The 22,131-nt window shown below is 37.8% G+C and overlaps 1 protein-coding gene across 2 annotated transcripts in view; it reads right to left on the minus strand.

Annotated features, from left to right (window-relative positions):
- LOC140340326 (C-Jun-amino-terminal kinase-interacting protein 4-like) overlaps positions 1-22,131 on the minus strand; it is a 58,590-nt gene that overhangs the window by 8,224 nt on the left and 28,235 nt on the right. Inside the window, exons 9-26 of one of the 2 annotated variants that reach the window (XM_072425430.1) lie at positions 20,870-21,003; positions 19,991-20,048; positions 18,761-18,913; positions 17,315-17,366; positions 16,368-16,498; positions 14,008-14,061; positions 13,512-13,694; positions 12,336-12,465; positions 10,574-10,660; positions 7,597-7,641; positions 6,947-7,091; positions 6,354-6,453; positions 5,447-5,527; positions 4,865-4,932; positions 4,003-4,151; positions 3,707-3,878; positions 2,988-3,101; positions 2,265-2,429 (exon numbers count right to left, since the gene is read on the minus strand). In XM_072425430.1, coding sequence (XP_072281531.1) covers positions 2,265-2,429; positions 2,988-3,101; positions 3,707-3,878; positions 4,003-4,151; positions 4,865-4,932; positions 5,447-5,527; positions 6,354-6,453; positions 6,947-7,091; positions 7,597-7,641; positions 10,574-10,660; positions 12,336-12,465; positions 13,512-13,694; positions 14,008-14,061; positions 16,368-16,498; positions 17,315-17,366; positions 18,761-18,913; positions 19,991-20,048; positions 20,870-21,003 — 2,021 coding nt within the window. The remainder of the gene's footprint in view (positions 1-2,264; positions 2,430-2,987; positions 3,102-3,706; positions 3,879-4,002; positions 4,152-4,864; positions 4,933-5,446; positions 5,528-6,353; positions 6,454-6,946; positions 7,092-7,596; positions 7,642-10,573; positions 10,661-12,335; positions 12,466-13,511; positions 13,695-14,007; positions 14,062-16,367; positions 16,499-17,314; positions 17,367-18,760; positions 18,914-19,990; positions 20,049-20,869; positions 21,004-22,131) is intronic. The other variant, XM_072425431.1, reaches the window with a different exon arrangement.

The following is a 22,131-nucleotide window of genomic DNA, read 5'->3' on the forward strand; positions in this document are numbered from 1 at the left end:
GGACAGTAAGATCCTAACTATGACTTGGGCAGGGTAGAACCAGAAGGAACAAACAAGGTTGAAGATTGCACATGTATTAGGATCATAAACATGCGGGGGGGATGTCTCTCCGTGGACTCCAAGAAAAGAGTTTTATAGGAGATATTACAAAAACCTTGGCGTCCATTTAGGGCACAGAAAATTTTTCAATTGCATCGAGGTGACTGTGGCTACAACATAGGAACATAGGACATAGAACATAGGACATAGAACATAGGACTGTGGCTACAACATGTTTTCTCTGATTAATCTATTGGATGATTTAGGATGGCCATTTTACAATAGATTGATTTTATGTATCTATATTTTCAATGTATTTGAAATACCCTTAAAGGGGAACTAAACCAAAAACAAAAAATTACACTTACCTTTAATCCTGCAAGTCCCTCAATGGCGCTGGTCCTTCCCACAATCCGGTCCAATGTCATTCGGAATTTCTCAGCGAATGGGCTGCCATCTTCATTCTTCACTTCCTTCTTCTTCCTTGGCCTTCTTGGCACGTCACCCGATCTCGCACTGCGCAGGTGTGAGATCAGGTGACATAGTCAGGTGTTAAGGGGTGGGGGGGAAGAAAGCCGATCTCACTTCGCTTGCGTGCGATCGGCATCTCTTTCCCTTAATAGAAAAAATGCCCCTTTAAAAAAAAAAAAAAAGTGTTGCATAACATTTTTACTTTACATATAAGGGGTGTCTATCCTTTTATGTAAAGTGAAAATGTTGAGCTGAGTTTAGGTACCCTTTATGTTGTATACTATAAATGTTTAAGGGATGTGATCTAACAACACTTATGTCTTTGTTGTGTAACATGCCAAAGTACCAAAGCAAGGTTTTTAGATGAATAAGCCTATTTAGAATCCCCAGCTTTAAGGACCCCAGACTTGTAAGATCTTGATGCTGAAAATGCAAAAAAAAAAAAAATGAGGAGAAAGAGGTAAATATTCCAGACCTCTCATGACTTTTATCACTGAGGAACAAGAGAACTCCTTCTTAATATTGTCAGCGGTCCAAGATCCGAGAATGCTGCATCCCTTATAGTCTAAATGGAACAAGAGCCACCTAAAAGTGGAATCTGCACGCACAGACAACTGAGATATAAGATATTTTACCTAATCATCATCCAAGGTGTCCTTAAATATAGGGATTCCCACTCCCATGCCACACATGTTGACATTAGTCAAGGTTGGATCCATCATCAAATAAACCCCTTTCCAAATGAAAAAACCCTAACAAACATTTAGTGGAAACAAAAGAAATGCTTTTACTCATTGTATTGGATATATTCAAGCAGTGGATGCTCAGAAAGTTTATGCCACTCTCTGGGCTGCTATAAATCCCAAGACCCTAAACAACAGGCATATCTTCTTGTTTCAGGGTAGTGTGCACAGCATCAGTAGAAGCGGTGACTGTCTTATTATATTCCTAAAAGCAGCCATCTGCAATTCCTTAAAACCTCAAAACCAACAGGTAATATTAGCGACAGATATAATGGGTTTAGCACCACAGTCACTCCAATCAAAGCACTAAAGGTCAAGGGCTGAAGGCAGAACTGTCAGAAGCATGGCAGATGGGATCACTTGCAACAGCGAAACTGGCCTTGGAACTGCATGGCGGGTAGGCAACCTAGGTACAACATTCTGGACACCTGGCAGTACATGAGAGTCAGATGGCTGGAGGTGACTAGATCATTGTGGTGGTCAGAAGGAATTAACAGGGGATCAAAGTTCCAGTTGCAGCTCTGTAAGGCAGAACAGCATCAGGAAGATACTTTCTAAATGATGAATGGCAACATAAAAACAGCTCAGGACCTGGAAAGCTCTTTATGGCCAAATAGTACACAAAATGGGATCTGGACTAAATGGAACAAAGTAACAAAGGTCAACTCCAGGCTGTCCTTGCAAAGTTCCGTCAAATGCACACTGCAATTAGCTTAGTTTGGAATTTCTTAAATGAAGAGACTTGACTAAAAAGAAAAAGTGCCAGAAAAAACTGAGAAATGCTAGTAGGAGGGTTATTTCTGTTGCAGTGTCCATCCCTTTTGCAGATGAGATCACAATCTGAAGGAACAAGATTTTGTGGCTCCCTCAGTGGACAAGAAAGAAAAAATGAAAGAAAAAATGTTGCAGCAGTAAGTACAAAAATATCAGTTTCAGTGCCGTGGCAACAGTCGACCCAAACCATTATCTTAGAATAATAACAAGTGAATTTTTAGGATACAGATGCCTTACCTGGAACACATGCAAAAAACTTCACAGCATTTCGATGACCATGAAAGGAGACTTGTGCATACTCCACGGAACAGTATAGAGCCCTCTGAAAAGAAAGGTCCTGGGAGCTTTTCTCTTCATTATTTACTTCTGGCTGAATATCCTTTTCTAAAAGCACACAACAGTCTTATGATAGAAATAAAAAAATATTATAGCAACCCAAATCATGCCACATGATCAGATATTCAAAAGCTGTCATTTGTGGTGAACTTTCTACACTGTAGGTAACACAGACAACAGAATCAAACTTTAAAAAATAAATCTTTACCATCTTGATAACTGGCAGGTTCTCTTAATGTATATCTGTGTCCTCAGGACAGAACTCTTCTAAGTCTTCTGGATTTCACTCCTTGTTAGTGGAGAACAGCCCACAACCCCAAGCAATCCCTGAAATACCTGGAAACCCATGGTGATAGATGGGAACAAGAAAGTCCCTATTTATATGCTAGCAACCATAGCTTAAGTTACTTTTTTACATATCATCATTTCAGGAGACTGTAGAGGGGTATGAGATTAAACTTTCTGCAGCAATAGCTATGTACCAACAACTTGTGCAGTTACTTACCTGCTGCGCTATAGCTTTTTTTTGTTTCTTGTTCATATACACACTTTACCTATGTACTGTTTGACCACAAAGGCTTTTTCATTACCTAGTAAACCTACTACGTAGCAAAAAATTCTCACCTTTAGAGAAAGGAATGCTGACAACTACCCCAAAGGCAGTCCCAACCCAGAGTCGTCCGGAGAACACTGATAATGCGGAGACTTGTGCCATAGACATACCAAAGCTGCTGGAACCTGTAACAAACACAAAATGTAAACTGCTTTTTTTATAGTAAAAACAAAGGTGAGAGAAAATGGCAGTAATACAGATTGTGTAGTCAGAGCTGTAATTTCTGCCTACAGTTTATGGATATTACCAGTGACTTTGTCCTTCATTGTTAACATACAACAAAATGGCATTAGGTGAAGTTCCTTAAGAGTGTAATGTTATAAAGCTACACAGCATATAGAACACTGACAGAACTGCAGATAGACGAAGAGCCATAATTAATATTTTATTGACTTTAGCTGAAATCTCACACTACTCCTCTTTACACCTCTTTTTTTAAAGGGTTCATTTTTAAAATAGTCACACCAATGTATGTGATTTTCCCAAGTAAAAATTAGCCAATGAACTACAGCTCTACTGCTCTGCAAGAGGACAGGCTAAAGCTGAAAAAGGTGCTGCCAACATTCTTTAACAGTTTTATTTTAATACTACCAAACCTTTTAAGCATGTTCACAAAACACAATGCCCCCTTTTGGCCAAATCGTCTTGGCAAAGCTCTGTTCTAACAAGAAAGGGCAGATCTTCCTGTATAATGCAAATACAAATATTGTGATTAAGCAGATATTCTTACCCAGCATTTTCTGTATAAATGGCTCTAGTTCCAGCTCCTGTAAGGGTTGTCCAGTTTGGGCATGAAACAGACGCAAAATGGAATCCAACCGTACAGACACCCACACGCCATCCCCTGCAGCTGCAATATGCCGAACCTGACTTTCAGGACGAGGCGTAGCTTCAAACCATTGCTAAAGGAACAGATTGTAAATAAAGCAAATAATAAAACAGATGTATTTTTAAGAAAATACCAGATGGTATATTTATTCTTTTATCGCATTATTCATGCTATTGCATGGCTAAGTAAAAGAATACCTTAATTTTGGCAGTGCGCGGATCCACAATATATATCCGATTGCGGTAGCCACACCACACTTCTCCCCGTACAGATGCAGAACAACGAATGGACTGCTGGGGTCTACCCAAGTCCACAACTTTTGGATTGTCCAAATCCCAATTCCTAGCTGAAAAAAATAAATTACTTTATTTACTGCAGAAATAGTCACAGGTAGTTTAAAAAAATAATTTTATAATGATATAGCTCTGATGCTCTGAACAAAAAACGTATTTGTGTCCTCATATCAATACATATTTGTCCTCATATCTATACTCCAATGCCTTTAGGGTGACTATGTGGCAATTAGCAGCACAAACAAAAGCAGGCCTAAATTGTTGTCTGTCATTTCTGTAACACATGGCGCAACATTTGTAGTCCAGTTTTATTGTTATATACTTCTTGGAATTAACATACATTGTTGTGTGTAAATGGTTAAAAAGTGTTCTATTCTCCAAATAATCCTAAAGCTTAACAAGGGTGGCAAATGCCTAGATCATACAGATAAACCACATGAAATGAAGGGTAAAAAAAGGTGGCCACTCTGTAATGATGAGGTCTTATTAAGCATGACTGGCTTTACACAGTAAACTTCCTATTGATAAAACATTTCACTTTTTTTGCATGTTACATACTGCTACTGTTAGATGTGAAGGAATGCATACTTTTAAACAATCAAAGCAAAGAAACTCTCCCCATCTCATGATGTGCTAGAAAAAGCCAAGAGAGGTTGAGTTTGTATGCACCTACAAGACTACTGTTTTATTACATGTGTTTTTTTAGTTAATAATTTAGAGCTGTGATAGTAAATAACAACAAAGAAAATCACATTTAAAAACTCACCAGCATTTCTACTGAATATTGCAAGTGTGCCATCACCCAAAGATGCAACTACACGATCAGCAGCGTGCCTGTGATGTAGACAACAGACATTAAAAAAATTATATATCGATAATATGCAATCACAATGTAGATGATTGTGCTATAAGAACCAAAAACAGCAGCAAACTTCATTTGTACAACTTACTTAAGCAATAATGTAAATTGAACTTTGTAGACTGCAGAATGTACTCAGAGTAGCTTAACTTGTTAATATTTTGTTTATTTTAAAGAAAGCAAATCTGCTCGATTTACTATTTTGCAAATAGAAATTAGGTTACAAGGTTCAGAATGAATCCCATTTTGTTGTTAATAATAGCAGTAATGTTTGTGTATTCAGCAACTTTTTTCAACACAAGCTATTGGAAAATTAAAAAAGATACCGAGGACAGTAAAGAGTGAGTTATGGTGAAGACAAAAGAGACAGTGGTCACCAATATGAAGAAAATGTAAACAGCATAACTTTACAGGAAATGTATAGCATGTCTGTATCTCTTCATAGTACCCACATATTATGTATAAATATAACGGTAAAACACAACTTACACAATGCTATGTATGGCATCTTTAAGCTGAACTTTCTGCAGACAGTTCCTCCAACCAGACACAGCAGAATAAATAAATAAACTAAAAAAAAAGAAAAAAATTACATTTAGAAAAAACAAGAATGGCATATCAATATTAAACGACCCACATGCCATATGGAATCATCATCACCTTGTAAAAATATCTTAGTAAATTTAGTTTTGCAATTAAAACTAAACTCCAGACACACAACTAAATTCACTGAAAAAATACATATATGCTAGCGGTTTTTACCTGCCAAAGAATATTTCATTACTTCCAGCTAGACCTGAGATTTACATATACCTGCCAGACAGTAGTTAGGCTGGTGACTTTAAATTTCTCTACTTCATTTAGGCAACATGGTTTTGCATCCCCTTGGTGCAGATTACTGACAACTCATCACTCTGTTCAATCCTCCAGTCAACATCAACAAAAATTAGAATCTCATTGTTTTGGTAAAACAGAAAAAAAGGTATATTGTGCGTACCGCATGTTAAACCCTTTAAAAATGCATGGGCTCAAGAAAGTTTGAAGGAAATATTTCCCTTTTTATGATTTTTTTTTTAACTTTGTTAGCACAAGGAAAATAGCACAAGGAAATTCTGAATGGCATTGTACTTACTACTTATGAGAGCATTAACCCATATTATATATACCCACACAAATACAAACTGTAAAATATGTGCATATATATATATATATTTGCACCATATACAACTATGGTGCAAAAGATCACTTCTACTACTGGAGTGAGAGGCTAGACAGACAGTGATATCACATTAGGTTTAATGTAGTAGCATTGTGTCACTAAAACCTCTTTTCCAACAAGTTGCTAAAAGGTAAAAGAACTTGCTTAGACCAGGCTTTTGCATTAGAATCGGCTTACCTCCCTTCCTGTGTCCCAAGCCAGATGGTTGCACCTCTACTACTGTTATGACCTTCCTCTTCACCAGCTTCCTTCTCTTCTAAACAATCCAACTTGCAGCCTGCACAGAATTCGAAAGAGTTGGTCACAATCGCTTGAACAAGCCGTAAACATTTGAAAAGGGTCTGAACATAGGAGCTGTCAACCTCAAACCTAATGTTGGGTGCGCACAGGGCAATTTAGGCTACAGCAATTGCCCAACTAAAATCTCCTGCAATTAATGTTTACTAGGTATGCAAATACATGTCTAAGCAATCAGTCACACAAGTTTGGAGTATTGTGCTAGGGTTAGAAATACATAATTATTACATGCTACACTCCATTGATCTTTGTGTAGAAATCAATTGCCTATTGCTAGAAAAAAATAACAGGGTTATAATGGGTAACATCCACTCAAACAAAAATGACCTATGTTCATGTACCCAAAAACTGTAAATTAGCTTCAGCAAAGATTCAGCAGTGAAAAAGGAGACAATGAATGGCATGACTTAAGTTCGAAACAAAACTTAACATTTTGCTTTTTCAATTAAAACAGCCTGGAGCAAAAAATTTACCTGGTACACTGGTTACACAAAGGACGTGGGTATTGGGAATCACAAACTGATCCATGACATGGTTTGAAGAGTTTGCATCGATCACCATAATTTCACTTACAGAATGTGTACCGGAGCATATCCACACTAAGCTGGAGTGTGCAGTCTGCAAAGAACAACAAGATGGAGTTTATATGAAATAGTTTGTACCAATTAAAATCACCAGAAAAAGATTCTATTGCTAGAGACAAGTAAAACAACTCAAGTAAAAAAAAAAAGCTAACAGATCAATAAAAAAATTAAATAAAAAAATGCTTTTTCTGCAACACAATCTAGGGCTGTTTCTTTTCAGTCACAAGAGATTCTTAGTCTTGCAGGACTAATAATACACATCTTGCCCCACTTAGTTTGGGTTCCAGCGATCATATACCCATCCTCAGACCAATGGGGCAATATAAAAAGAAGTACTATAGTGTCATGGTCATACAAAGGACCAAGTTTTTTTATGGGCCATAAAAGGCTGGCCACGGTGTGCAGATTCCAGTGGAGTATAACAGAGAAAACACAGGAAAGGGTGTAATGAACTTGTTTTATGGTTTACATATATTGCAATTAAATGGTAGAATGCATAACAGTTCATGTAGAAATATTTTAAAATGTTAAAATTTTACTTTGCTTGCTGGGTTGATTGCGGGCGCTCCTGTAGCACACCAGAGCTATAGAAAAAAAAGGTAAAAGAAAGACTTAGTTCCAAAAGTTACAAACAAGTTACACTGAATAGGTTTTTCCGCAACATTTACTAAAAGACATGGATAAACACATAACAGCGTAGTTATATTGATGGAAGAGATTTGAAAGAAAAGTGACCACTCGACTTAGACAAGCCTGATTTCCTATCCTCTTATCCCATCAATTAAAGTAAAATCCTCACTGGTAAATGTGCAGAAAAGGACCAGACTGGACAAATATTGAGGTGTATGTTCACCTGTACATGCCACAGATATTGCTTGATATCATTTATCAGGAAAAACTGAAATGAGACATGCAGCTTTTCCCCATGTTTGATTGGTACCATACATGCCATTAGTATGATACACATGCCCCACCTCACCATCTTTTTCCTGGAGCCCCTGGATCCCCACACCATCGCTGCACTGTACAACTGCTGTGGCTGCTACTGGACAGCTTCAGTTCCATTTAGAGGTAAATGGCACAGCCTGTCATACCACACATCCCAAGGATTACACCCCATACCCACACATACACTTTCTTGTTGGTGGTTAAGAGCTACAGTTACCATTCCACCAGGGGTATTTAGGTGACAGTTAATATAGATGTCTGTATTTGGATGTGCATGTGTGTGTGTTAGGCAGTATACCTGACCAATGCACCCACCTGACACCATGCAAGTTCTATTTGATCCACCATCATCCAGTACATTGCACCTGAACCCTATGTGTTACACCTGCCTGTGCTTATATATATATATATTTGCCTGTCTGACACTTACTATACATCAGACATCCCTGTCTATCAGCTGGTGGGCTTCTCCCTGTCAGCTCAAATCCATGCTTTCAGCAACCTTCTACTCACTTTTGAGCTCACTCACCCAGACCAATTTTCTGAGTCTCTCAGCAGAGCTCCTCACACAGACCGACTGTCTGTGTCTTCAGCACAGCTCTCTCACACAGTCCACCTGGCTGTGTCTCCAAACAGAGCTGAACTCAAATAGTTGTCTCTCCAAATAGAGCTGCACTGACACAAACCCCTGTCTGTGTCTCGCCAAGCTAAGCTGAACTCACACAGACCCGTCTGTGTCTTTCCAAGCCAAGCTGACCTCGCACAGACCCCTGTCTGTGTCTCTCCAAGCCAAGCTACTGACTGAGCTCCTGGCTCTATGGTATATCCCCACCCTTAGTGCTTCTTCATTAATTATCTAACAGGTGAGAGTCTTCCACCTGCTACTTCACACAGGAGAGGAGTCTTGGGCAAATACACCTCACATAAAAGAGGAATCCTGGACAAATATAACTCCCTTCCACCTCCAATCCTGCCTTGGTGTCACAATACACACACACACTAAATAGTCATTTCTTTTATCATCAAAATGAAAATGCCAAATAACCCAGAAAAACAGGTTGTACAGATAAGTTACAGGTTATTCAAAACATCTGAGCTGTATCAAAAGTCAAGCATTGTATCTTATCTAATCCCGTGAATATAAACTAGAACCATTTAAAAGCTTCACACAAAATAAAGGAAGTCTTGGTTTCATTACAAGCAGTTTCCCCATGAGGCCAGGGCTATTTTTATCAGTCTATTGCATATCTGGTTACTGGCAGTTCATCTTGCCTGTCCTTGCTATAATTCAGCCTAAAAAAAATACTGGGGGTGGCAGAGAAACTGACACATGCCTATGTGTCCCATCTGGCTTTAAAAACAGAAGAATTGTCCTTTATAATGTAACAATAGTACAATTCTCTAACAAACTGGAGTGGACATTTTGTGGGACATGTTCGTATAATATAAGGAGAGCATGGATGAAGTAAAAGCTATTAAAACCTCTCTTGAGTATTTTGTCCTCTCGAATTGAGCGTGCTAAGATCTTCCACATGGCATGGACCTTGTGACCATGTGGATTAATGAGAAAAACTGTCTATTGGATAAGAACATGTTTGAACACCAAGCTACTCCAGCAAGCTATGTTAGAGCTGTTTTTTGCATTTGTCCACTGGCTGCTCTTTGAGCTGAAACAAGCTCCTTCCAATGAGAGCACCCCACTGGCGCTGGAGAATGGAGCAGTACTTTTTGTCTTTAATCATGTGACTGGATGCTGAATGGGTGCAAAGTTTCCTTTTTTTTTTACAGAAAAGTGTACATAATTAGAACATTCTCTGTTTTAATTTTAGGATATGTTATAAAACAATCTGTGGGTTAGCCTCTTGTTATTAGGTGAACTTACATTTATTTATATGTTGATGTATCTGTATATTTTAGAAAAGAAAAATCATAGCATAACAAACATGATCTCTAGCGTAACAAACATGATCTCTACCAAAAGTCACAATGGAACAGATAGCCAATACAGACAATACAGTAAAGCTGCGTACACACTTCCAATTTTTGTCGTTGGAAAGGATCTTTCACGATCCTTTCCAACGACAAGGGAGTGCACGATGCATGAACGGTGCTGTACATACAGCACTGTTCATGCTCTATGGAGAGGGGAGGGGGAGAGCGACGGAGCGGCACCCTGCTGCGCGCTCTCCCCTTCCCTTTCATTAGGATCGGCTGTCGTCCATCGCCCGTGGATCCGGCAGGTCGGTCGTCCGGACGATGGACGACACCGACTGTACACACGGCAGATTTTCGCCCGATAATTGGCCGATGCTGATTATCGGGCGATAAAAATCTGACGTGTGTACGTAGCTTTATACTTGGAATACCTTTACCGATCTCCATATGTCTTGAAGAGATGGGATGACTAGAAGCAATGTGCTGGATCCATTGTACTTTTGGTCCCAGCATAATTGAATCTTTAAACACCCCTTCTGCCTGAACAATAGATCTGCCATAACCTTAGTTCCGCACATGCACAACTTCCCAGTTTCCCTTCACCAGGCCAACATTGAAATGGAGGCAACTTACTTTTGTGCTTGGGTCCTTCTGATCCAAAAGTCTCAACTGTACTAAAACTGGAACGCCATTGATCTCATTATTTGATTGAAGGTCACCCTTCAAAAAAAAAAATTCATAAAAATAAACAAAGTTTATGAGAGAAGAGAATGTATTATGATCTTAATTTTACACTATACAATATATTGACACTATTACAGTTATTTCTACAACTGACATTGAAAACAGCAGAAGTATGAAAGATCCACAAGTGACTGCCAATAAGAATACATTATAGTGAAACCTTTAAAACTGTTTATGTCAATATGCTTGCAGTGCTATAAAAAAGAACCTAATATGACACATACAAATCTTACAGCTGTGTTGATCAAAGTCAAGCCAGTTATGAAATAAAGACAAACTGATAATGATCAGAAGGCTTCCTATATTACTGGAACATGAAATGAGCAACTGACATTTAGATTCACACAAAGGTGTGAAAACACCCTTTGATTCCATTAAATCTTTTTGAAGTTTCTTCTCATCTGCAATTAGAAATAAAGCCTGGAGCTTCAGGTAAAAAACACACACCGACAAACTGATGTTCAGCAATGTAAGTTCAGTAGCAGAAGGTGTCAGACATGCTTAGACAGGCTTGTAAATTAGCTGCAACAACGCTAAGAGCAAGGACTGCTGTAAGCAGGCACAACCTACATTAAAGTAGCAGCCATTAAAGGAAGATGCGTTCGGTGGACTTCAATGGCAGGACCAAACATATTTGAAGGACATTGCAGGCAGACGAGATGCAATGCTTTTTAAATGATTTTTTGATGAAGGGTTACAGTTTTATATGTCTTTAAATTAGAATACAGCAGCTGATTAGAAAGGTGGGAGCCGATAACTTGATACAAGGTTACACAATAGGCAAATTGCTATATTTTGTCTTAGGAGTCACTATTTGGGCATCTCTGTTCTATTCAGTTTAAGTGCTTTTGTTGTTCAGAATAACAGTCTATAAATCACACCGTGTTTTCTGTATTTCACCATAACACATCCCTAGATGAAGAATATTTTAAGCACAGAACGGAAAATTTGGGACGTTTTGCTAATTTAAATGATGCTCATTTCAATACTAGCACACATGAGACATTCCAACACATGCAGCTGATAATTGTTTCTGATGTTGGAGCCGCTGCGAACCGAAGCAGGACTAATCTCTCTATATTGCTGGATTTTATTCCACCTGCAGAGGACATCCTTCACATGGTTTTTAAAGCTACTCATATTATGCATACATTACCTCTTATGGTTAGTGTCTTTATTATAAAAAATAGCATAGATTTTATTAGGCACTTATTACATCTGCTGTAACCAAAGCATAAGAAACATCAGATTTTAGGTTACAATTGTTAATTGTTGTACTAGTTTTAGTGATTCCTATACTCCCGAAGAAGTAGTTTATGCTGAAAAGTTTATCCATGAAAAGCATGTTGTTACTGATGCCGGTCAGCCTATATCTTAGAAAATGTATGGTTGCTATATATGCTTTATGGATATTTTGAGACTGGCAAGGCAAGCACCAGTATCAATAATAATGAAAACAGTAAATCATTAATTATGCCATTTGATGCTGTAAATAAAGCATTTATGATCAGATTAATTATTACAGTATGCTTCCAACATTCAATCACACTTAAAAAGTCCCAAAGTGTCCTTCCTGTGTTTTTATTAGCTGTATAACATTATAAAGTCATAAAACCTTTTATAAAAATGTACAATGGTCTCTTGTATGTACCTTGTTTGCTAGACTTGGAGGCAGACTCCAGCCATGAAGTTGCGCTCTCCCATACTCCTTCCAGATGTGTGAGCGAATATGGCGATAATGTTCGTGCTTCTTGCTGCGCAGTGGTACAGCATTATCATCACTAATAAGGGAAAAAAACATGCTTGTAACCTAGCACCATGACTTTTTGAAGATTTACAATCAATCATCATAGACAATCATGTAATAAGCCAATAACACCAGGAAGGTAAATTTTTATAACTGCAAGTTTGACAGAAAGGAGTTTTGGAAATAAAATATGATTATTATAGCTCCTTATCCCAGAATTGACTTTAAATCAGGTAGGTACCCTTACTAGTAACGCCTATCCTGTTTTCTGTCACTTTGGGGAGACCATTGACCCAGAGAACAGAATTTAAGCCAATGTCAAAGTGAAGTTGTGCCCAAGACTGACAAGCTACCCAAGAACACAGAAAATATGGGAATTAACAACGGTAGTTTAGGGACCATAAAGTACCTACACATTGGGATTATTTATAATATGTATAGTTATAACATTACAACTATTGTCTTTTGGGTATTTCCCATAAAGCAATTGTCTCCTCCCTTATAATTTCTAGGTGTGCGAGATTTACCTTTGATGTTTATTGCACTGACAAAGGTATAGAGAGTATTTGTATGGAGTATTTTTTTTACATCTATCTAACTTAAATCGGAGGCTAATTTGGGAACAACAGTATGGCAGTAACAGAACATGCTTGTGTTTTCATCCAAGCTCCACATTTTGTTATGGAATCCACTAGAAGCAGGTGGCAAAGGACTCAATGAGATAGATTTTATGATGTCATACTCACTTTATCTACAACAGAAAAATTTAAATTTCAGATAGGGGTCTGTTTAAACAAAAACATTGGCCCTGATTTATTAAAGTTCTCCAATCCTGTAGAGAATACACTTTCATCAGTGAAGCTGGGTGAGCTGGGTGAACCTGGATCTGGTCTGGGATTGAAAACATTTGCAACAAAAAGCCAATGACTTCCACCGGATGACCCAGCTTCACTGATGAAAGTGTATTTTCTCCAGCCTTGGAGAACTTTAATAAATCAGGGCTATTATGTTCACACTAATACAATAAAAAATATATATGAAAAACATACAGTATAAACAGAACTATAGCAAGGTACTCACTCTGTATGTGAGGTGTTGGGAATATGAAAACTGACAGATTGGTTCCGTAAAGAACTGCTTAGCTGACTGGCAGGGTACATAGCGGATGCAGAGCGCGCTCTGTTTAGAGATGAAGGTGAAGTTGGTGGAGGCGTTACTGCTTTCCCTGGTGGACTACTGGAGGAGCTGAATAATCTGTCAAATCTGTATAAAAACAAGCAAAATAATTCAAAGAATGCCTAAAGGGGTTTAAGGCTTCTGCAAATACTTTTAAGAATAGCTATTCTAAAAGATATATGAAAGTAGCCATTGTTTACTTTCTGTCATTTAAAAGTTCATCATTTTCCATAGACTAATACTATGATCGCCATCAGAAGTAAGTTGGCATAAAAACAAATACAGGTAAATATACCTTACCTAGAATTTTTATGTCCCTGTTTTATAAATAAAACTATAATTAAAAGGTTTTTTAATATATACTCTAAATATTTAATTACTGTTAACATTTAACACATACACCTTCCAGAATGAGGATTTTTTCATCTGTACGGCCTGAACTTCCTTGGAGGCCCTGAAACAAAACAAAATACAATCACTGCTCAGTAAGTTTAACTATAGAAGGAAACTTTATACAAAAAAGAGCTTATTTTATCCTTTAATCGATTACCTGGCATAATAAGGTTTAGTTTCTCAAACATTATCACATATTCCTGGCTTTAATATAAAGAGATCTGAATGGCTGTAAGTCGGTCAAACATTTCAACTTGTGGCAATGTGTCAACCCCTTCCCTCCCATCCAAAGCTCCCACCAACACCTTCCCCTGGCCCCCACACATGGTCCCGGGAATCACCAGCATGGCTTAGAAAGCCAGGACAGGAAAATACTCCATGGAGGAATGTATTCAGATCTTTAATTTTAAGAAAACTTCAGTCTCCCCTCTCCAATGCTACCACATCCTATGTGACAGAAATAACATTTATTAAAAATGTAAAAAAAAAAAAAAAAAAAAAAAAAAGCAGCAGTAAAATAAAAAAAGTGAACACACTTCCTGCACCCACACACATATGAATGCAAATTAATGTGCAGCATAAGGAGTATTCCCTTCTATATTTAAGAATAACAGGAAAATCTCCAAGGCCATCATTAAGGTTTAAATCTAAACTGATGAGCTGTGAAGGTTTTTGTAGACAATTTAAAGCAGCCATTACTAACAAAGGTTCCTCTAAAGATTGCTAGGGGTTCATTGAACTGTGGCTGAATGATTTTTTATTTAATGATGTTTGCAAAGTTCTGAGGCTGACACCACTCAGTCCTGCAGGCTGCGTGACATTTTTTGACTGCATTTTTCCCCCCAATAACCACAAATTTAGGATGTTTCTCCCCTGCATTAGAAGAAAATTATTTCCAGGGTTTCTCAGGAGTAAAAAGGTTGAGAAAGGCAGATTTAGAGTATCAAACATTTTTAGATAAATAGCTGTGGGCACACACAATGTTAAGGCTTGAAATGTTGGATATCTGCTTTGGTGACATAGTGGAAGTAAATTTGCACTACACCTGTCCCTCTCAGGGTGCCACCAACATCATTTTAATTCTCTTCTCAATCTATCTTTGGCCATCTTGATTGGTCAGGTGACATAATTCCTGCACAGAGTTCATTCCCAGCACAGGCAGGAGAAGCTGGGATTACCAGGTAGGTAGCATGCAGAGCTCAGCTTTTTGACAGATAACCAGAGAGGTAGGAGGGCCTGTCCCTTTTTGCAATAATGACCTGCCTGATCGTGGATTCTTAAAAGTGGAACTTTAGTTCAGTTATAAATTTTACCACAAAATGGTACCTGTACTGTATTTGTGTTTGCATATTTTTCCCAAAAATGCAGGTTTGAGAAGTTGCACAAGTATCATGCAAAATAAATGTCTGCAACTACCAAATTGGTATTCTGCAGGTTCTCTGCCTTATATTGCAAGGGGGTTAAAGTTATTTCCAGACCTAAAATAAATGAAAGTGGTTAAGGAAAATATCTTCACATTATGCTAAGTAAATTAACAAGATCTATTTCCTAAATATTTTATGTGACTCATAATTCCATGATGCTTGTTTGTTTGTCATTACTGATCCTCATTGCAGCCAGTGTCACAACAATAATTCATGTTCAAACCCTTAATAAGTTGTACATTAACCCCATGTTTTCTTCAATCTTGCCCTTGTAAAAGGCTGCAGAATGTAAACTGAAAGAATGACTCTATATACAACGATGCAGCTACTGGGTAATGCTGATAATGTAGACCTGCAAAGGAATATAGAGGTCTTTTCCCTGATTGGCAATAATCTGTATAGAACTGAAACCTAGATACTTTCCAAGCAGGCTGAAGTGTAACCTGAGAGCCTAAAGTGTTCAAAAGATTTTGGCTATATATTTGTGGGAGGAAGAACCAACTATGGTTGTTTGAGGACTGATAATTGGAAAATACATAGCAAAACAGACAAAGTGGGGCAGATGAGCTTGTTCAAGTGTAAGAAATTACACTTTTATTTTTTTTTTGGAGGAAAATTCAGACTGTGAAGAATCCTATTCAGGAATGCACAACAGGGATGTGCATATGGCGTATGGCGGCATGTATGAGAATACCTTATTTTAGAAAATTTGTAAATCAAAGGTTTACTCGCCATTCAATATAGGTACTTTAATTATAGAAACTATATACTGCATATAAAATCTATCAAACATAGGCAGTATTGTCCTAGCAGTAAAGAAACATAAGACAACCAGATACTTATACTCACGCTAGGACATGAGCTAAATTTATTGAAATCTGGAAAATATACATATAATACAAACATTATGTCCCTTAAAGCTCAGCCACAAATAGGGTGTTACCTGAGCATTTCTGTCCTGCGTACTGCCTCTTGTAGTTCCATCAGCTTCTCCTTGTACTGGTTCCTCTCCATCAGCACACGTGCCATTTCTGCTCTGGTAAATCTCTTTCTCTGTGCTGCTGGAATATCAACCTAGGACATTTGGTATTAACCTTTTAATGAGGTGCTGTTTTGACATTATTATTAGAGCAAAGTCAAAGTTTAACAAATATTTTAGATAGCCACCTAGACTATAAGTAGTTCCTGCAGAGAAAAAATGGTGCAGAAAAGCAGCTGGGGTGGGGGCCCATGATACCACATGACTTAATCCAAGAGAAGAACAGGAAGTGTTCCTGTGTAAGATTTTTCGGCATTAAACTTGCAAGTGTTCATTATCGGACCAAGTATGAACTTAATTAGTGGGGGAGAAAATATGGTAGGATGATATTTGGGAAAGGGGTCTGTGCCAGTCTGGCTTTTATTAAGTAATACCCGTCTTAATTACACAGTACACTACTGGCACCATATGTTTATAAAGCACTAGACAGATCCCTACAATTATAGGCACAGACACGCAGGGATGGGACCATTCTTATAAAAGCTTTGGTTAGCATTGCATGCTTCCTGCAGATTTTTCTTCAAATTATTCTTCTTCAATATACACCTATCAAAAGTTCATTCCCTTTTCAGCATGCAGTTTGTCTTGTAACTTGTCTGATAAGTGACACATATCAGCTTTAATATACTACCAATTCACAGGCCAAAGCACAGACATGTGACAGTAAAATATTAGTGTCTCACGAAACAAAAAACGAAACAAAAACAAATAGCGCCAGGTAATGCCTAGAAAGCCTCTTGCATGCTGCAGCAGTGGGTCTCATAATACTACATACAATTATTTTAGAATTTTATGTATCAAGCAATACATAAACACATGCATAAACATATCTATGCAAATAAAATATTTACCTCTGCATCTTCCCTGCACAGCTTTCTTGCTTCATCCAGTTCCATTCGAGTCCTGAAACATTAACAACAACTTTGTTGGAATTGGAAGAAAACCTCTAAACCAGATTGTTACTAATTTATAAAGGAAATTTTTTTTTTTACAATCTGCCTAAAAGCAAGTGATTACTTACTTCTCCTGCTTGAAATGCCTAGCTGGACCTAGTTCTGCAGTTTACAGGATTACCAGATAAGAAATTTTTACCTATTAATCCAGCAAATAACATACTTTTTTTCCCTGAATGGATACACTACTACTTTATTGCCTCTGTGCGGTTAGCCATAGTTGTCACAAAGGCTGGCTTTCAAACATGTCAGCAATATAATACATTACTTTTGGGTTTAGATACACTTAATAAAATTCCACTTGGTTTAAGAGTTCTGAAGCAACAGTATGTTAAATAGTACGCAACCACAGAGTCTAGACCTTGAGAAAATTTGGGATGTGCTGGAGAAAACTCTTATCGAAAAGTCCAACTCTCTCATCATCAATACAAGATCTAGGAAAAAAATATAGGGCAACTCTGCATGGAGATATATGTTGGGACTTTGCATAAGCTTGTCAAAAATTTACCACGGCATTCAGTGCTAAAAAGCAGTCCAACAAAATATTATACTTTTTTGGACAGGCAGCGTATATAGTTATTCACAGACTAGTTGATGGAAATTGCTTACAAACATTTAAATTATTGTTGCAAAAAGAACAAAGAAAAAAAAACACAGAGGAAAGAAAAGGACCAACAAAAAAATAAAGGAAAGGCCAAATTTGACAAAAAAAACAACTGTCAGAATTAACAGACACTTTTTAATATTAGGCATTAGATTGGTGACCTTCCTCTAAAAACAGATACCTGCTGTGAGACAAAACCACTGAAAAAGTTGCACTGGTCCAGCAAAATACAGAGATGAAGAAAGTCAATGAAAGCTTTGAACTCCAAATTTGCAGACTTGTTTCATTGACTCCCAACTATTAAAAGCAAAACATAGAACTGTTCGAAATACAGGTAGTCCCCGGTTATATACATTGAATTTGTATCCTGCACACGAACGAGCAGGGAAGCCCCGTTTGTATCTAGGAGTTGTCCATATGTCGGATGTCCTTACCTCCGGGGCTGTACAAGGAAAGGGTGGCTTCCACAGGACTGACATTTGATAAGAGTATCAGTGCGAAAGGGTGTATATACTTTGCATTACTTTAAGTTTCTTGTCTAAAATTTACCATTAGTGAAGCAAAAACCAACAACAGTTCTAGCTTTGCAGAGAACTCAAAAAAGCCAATAGGACCAAATCTGACCTAAAATGGGTCTTTGGTAGTAGGGTTCTGGTCTGGTCCAGGAATAGTTGCTATATTGTTCCAGTTTATGATCAATATTTGCCAAGTAAAGTATAATTGCCGTATTCTTTACTCACATGTGCAGCTCTTGCTCTGCCTCTCTCAACCTGAACTCACAACGTGCTAGATTCTGCCCTGTATTCTGCGCTTCTCGTTTAAGGGCTTCTCTCTCTGCTGTCAGCTCTTCCACTCTTGCAATCAGGCTCTTCCTAGCCATATCAACTTCATTCCTGTGTGGAAAAAAACAAACGTATGCAATACCAATGGAGGGGTCATACAATCAGAATTGTTTTTTTTTTAACTAATCCAATCACTGGTTCCCAAGCCCTCAACAGCCTTAGGGACCACCCACAGACAAGGTCACCTGGTTCAACCAGGCTTTGCTAAGAACATGTCAATAGGGCAGGTCTGTCAAATACTATGGTTTCATTTACAATAGGAATTTCACACAATTTTATTATTAGTATTATACAGTATTTATATAGCGCCAACATATTACCCAGCGCTGTACAAAGTCCATAGTCATATCACTAACTGTCCCCCAAATGAGTTTACAATCTAATGTCCCTACCCAGACATAAGTCATTAACAGTATAAGGTTAATTTTAAGGGGAACCCAATTAACCTAACGGCATGTTTTTTGAATGTAGGAAATAAAACCAGAGTACCCGGAGGAAATCCATGCAAACAAACATGCAAACTCAAACCTGGGATGCAAACCTGGGACCCAGTGCTGCTAACCACTGAGCCACCGTGCACTTTTCTCCAGAAAAGAGTTATACTCTACTCATATATCATGGCAGACAGGAGGGAGCTCGGCTATTCCCTTGCTTTGCTCCCACCGTCAGCAGTTACATATCAGACAGTCCTAGGTTTTAAGGATACAAGGGTATTTGAGAAGTCAATGAGGACTAAGTGGTGTCAATTGTGTATTTTTTTACAATAGTGTTGATGTTTTACAAAATGTTTTTCTGTATAAAGATTCACTTTAAAATCAATTTCCATATGACTATAAACACACAGATGTGTGTTTTCAGGTTATGAAATAAAAGTAACACTTATTATTACTGTACTTAAATGAGTAAGTATGCTATTCTTATAATACTACAATAAATAGTATGCAAAATACTCTTAAAATATTTCAAACTGACACCTAAAAATAGAAAGCAAATGATTCCTTTAACATTTTTAACTGACACAATAAACGTTATTCCTAATATCCCTATGTGTTACGGACAATAGATAGCATTTCTTTTCTGTAAGGCTAATTTATTTTAATTTAAATAGATAAATATAGCAAATCTTACTGTGCATCTCTGAGCTGAGCATTCTCCTCCATTAGAGCATCTACATGATTTCCAACACCTAACAAAGTGAATAAATAAAAAAATCTTTTTAAGCTATGGTAATAAATCAAATATATTGCAATAATCCGTCAGAAACATACATTCCACATATACTACCGTATTACAACTACTGATATAACCCCGCCATCCTAGGGATGTCCGCTTTGCTCCCGTAATACCTTAAATCAATAGGAACATTTATCAAGGCTTTTCATAAAATGATAATAAAGGACAGGGGTTGTGTTTTTAAGTTTTGAATTTTATCATCACTTGACAAACCGGTGTTAATTGTGCTATACAACAGAAGAAACTTGTATACACATTACAAGTGAACACCTTAATTTTCATCTAGGAAAACAAACATTTTTTTTTTTTTATCTGATCTCCATTTCAACAGGTTTCCTGCTCTCATGCAACCATCCCTGATGCCAAATCTCTTTGGCACTCAACTGGTCACAGGCATTCTAAAATATCACGTACAACAATGCAGGACCAGAAATCTAACTCCAGGTAAATAACAAAACTACCTTCAAACTGGGGCTACCTACCATGCTATATAGGTTGAAATACTTTTTACCTAGGTGACAATAAAAGGCACCTTTGCTTACCTTATCCCTCACTCCCTTTGGCCCATGAAAGTTTTACAATGAGGATGTAAAACCTGCAATAACCAGATGCAGAAGCTTTGGGGGACCAGTTTAACTAAAGTAGGTAAGCGGGAGTCCTTTGTATTGCTACCCAGGGGAATTCTTTTTTTATTATTAGATTCAGAGCAAGCCAACACATATAAGAACAAGCTTCAAGCTTGTCAACATTATATTTAATATTTAAAAAAAATACCTTGCAAGTCAGCACCCTCATCCACATCTGTAATAAACTCTGGACTTGTTCCACACATCTCAGCAAAAAGTGAGTCATTGTTACGTTCAATCTCTTCCTGATCTGGGTCTGGTTCCAAATGTGCTTTTGGGGAACTGATTAAAAATGAGAAGTATGGGAATAAATATATATACACACACACAAATATATATATAGTTTACACATTCATACTTACACACTTTTACAAAAATGTAAAATGTATACAAAAAAATCTAAAAAATAAAATGTGCACAGAAGTTAAGGTATGGTGTTTGAATTAGTAGGTACTTTGTGTGACTTTTCTGTATATTAGTGATCACCATGGCATCTAAGCAGTTAGTATCTTGCCACTATGGGTCTTGGTTTGGTTTTAAATCCCACCAGGAACATGATTTGCATCCAGTTCGTATGTGTTTCCATGTTCTCCACAAAGAGTGGTATAATGTGTCTGCATTATGCACTGGCACATTGGCCCTAAGATCAAACACATAGAGATCATGTATAATTAGGGGAACAATAAAGCATGTGTGCCTGTAAATGTTCCATATTACATGTATGTGACCTAAGTAAAAGATGTATCATAATGTTGCATGGTGTTTGTATTAAATTTGTTGAAGACTATTGAAACTGCTGTTTTGTCCTTGCCAAATGGTGTCAGAGTTACCATGTTATTAAATGTTGTTGAAGTTTGGTAGAATTTCTACAGATGTAATAATCCTAACTCAGTGACAGAATTTTGCCACAAATTAAAGTACCGTATTTTCCGGTGTATAAGGCGACTGGGCATATAAGACGACCCCCCACTCTAACCAATCATTTGGGGGTCGTGTTATATGCCCAGTATTGTACTGTTCCTTCTGCCTGTCAGATCTCACTATTGTGTGAGAACTGAGAGGCAGAAAGAACTGTACACTACTAGTTCAAAGTAATGAATGGGCACGTTTCTTTAATGAATGGGCGTGTTCCAGTGAAGAGCCAATCCAGGCTCTCCACTGGAGAGCCAATCCAGGCTCACGTCCTGCTTTTCAGCTTACACGAGTCCTGCTGTGAAGCAACGCGAGCCTGCCCAGGAGGACTCCTGTAAGCTGAAAAGCAGGAAGACAGAAGGAGGCACAGGAGGACTCGCAGGGACGCCAGACCAGAGAGGGGACTCGCGGGGACACCGGACGCTTCAGGTAAGTACTGGTACCCGGCGTACAAGACGACCCCCGACTTTGTCATAGATTTTTCGGGGTTAAAAAGTC

Source organism: Pyxicephalus adspersus, chromosome 11, assembly GCF_032062135.1.
Source record: "Pyxicephalus adspersus chromosome 11, UCB_Pads_2.0, whole genome shotgun sequence".
Classification (NCBI taxonomy): Eukaryota; Metazoa; Chordata; class Amphibia; order Anura; family Pyxicephalidae; genus Pyxicephalus; species Pyxicephalus adspersus.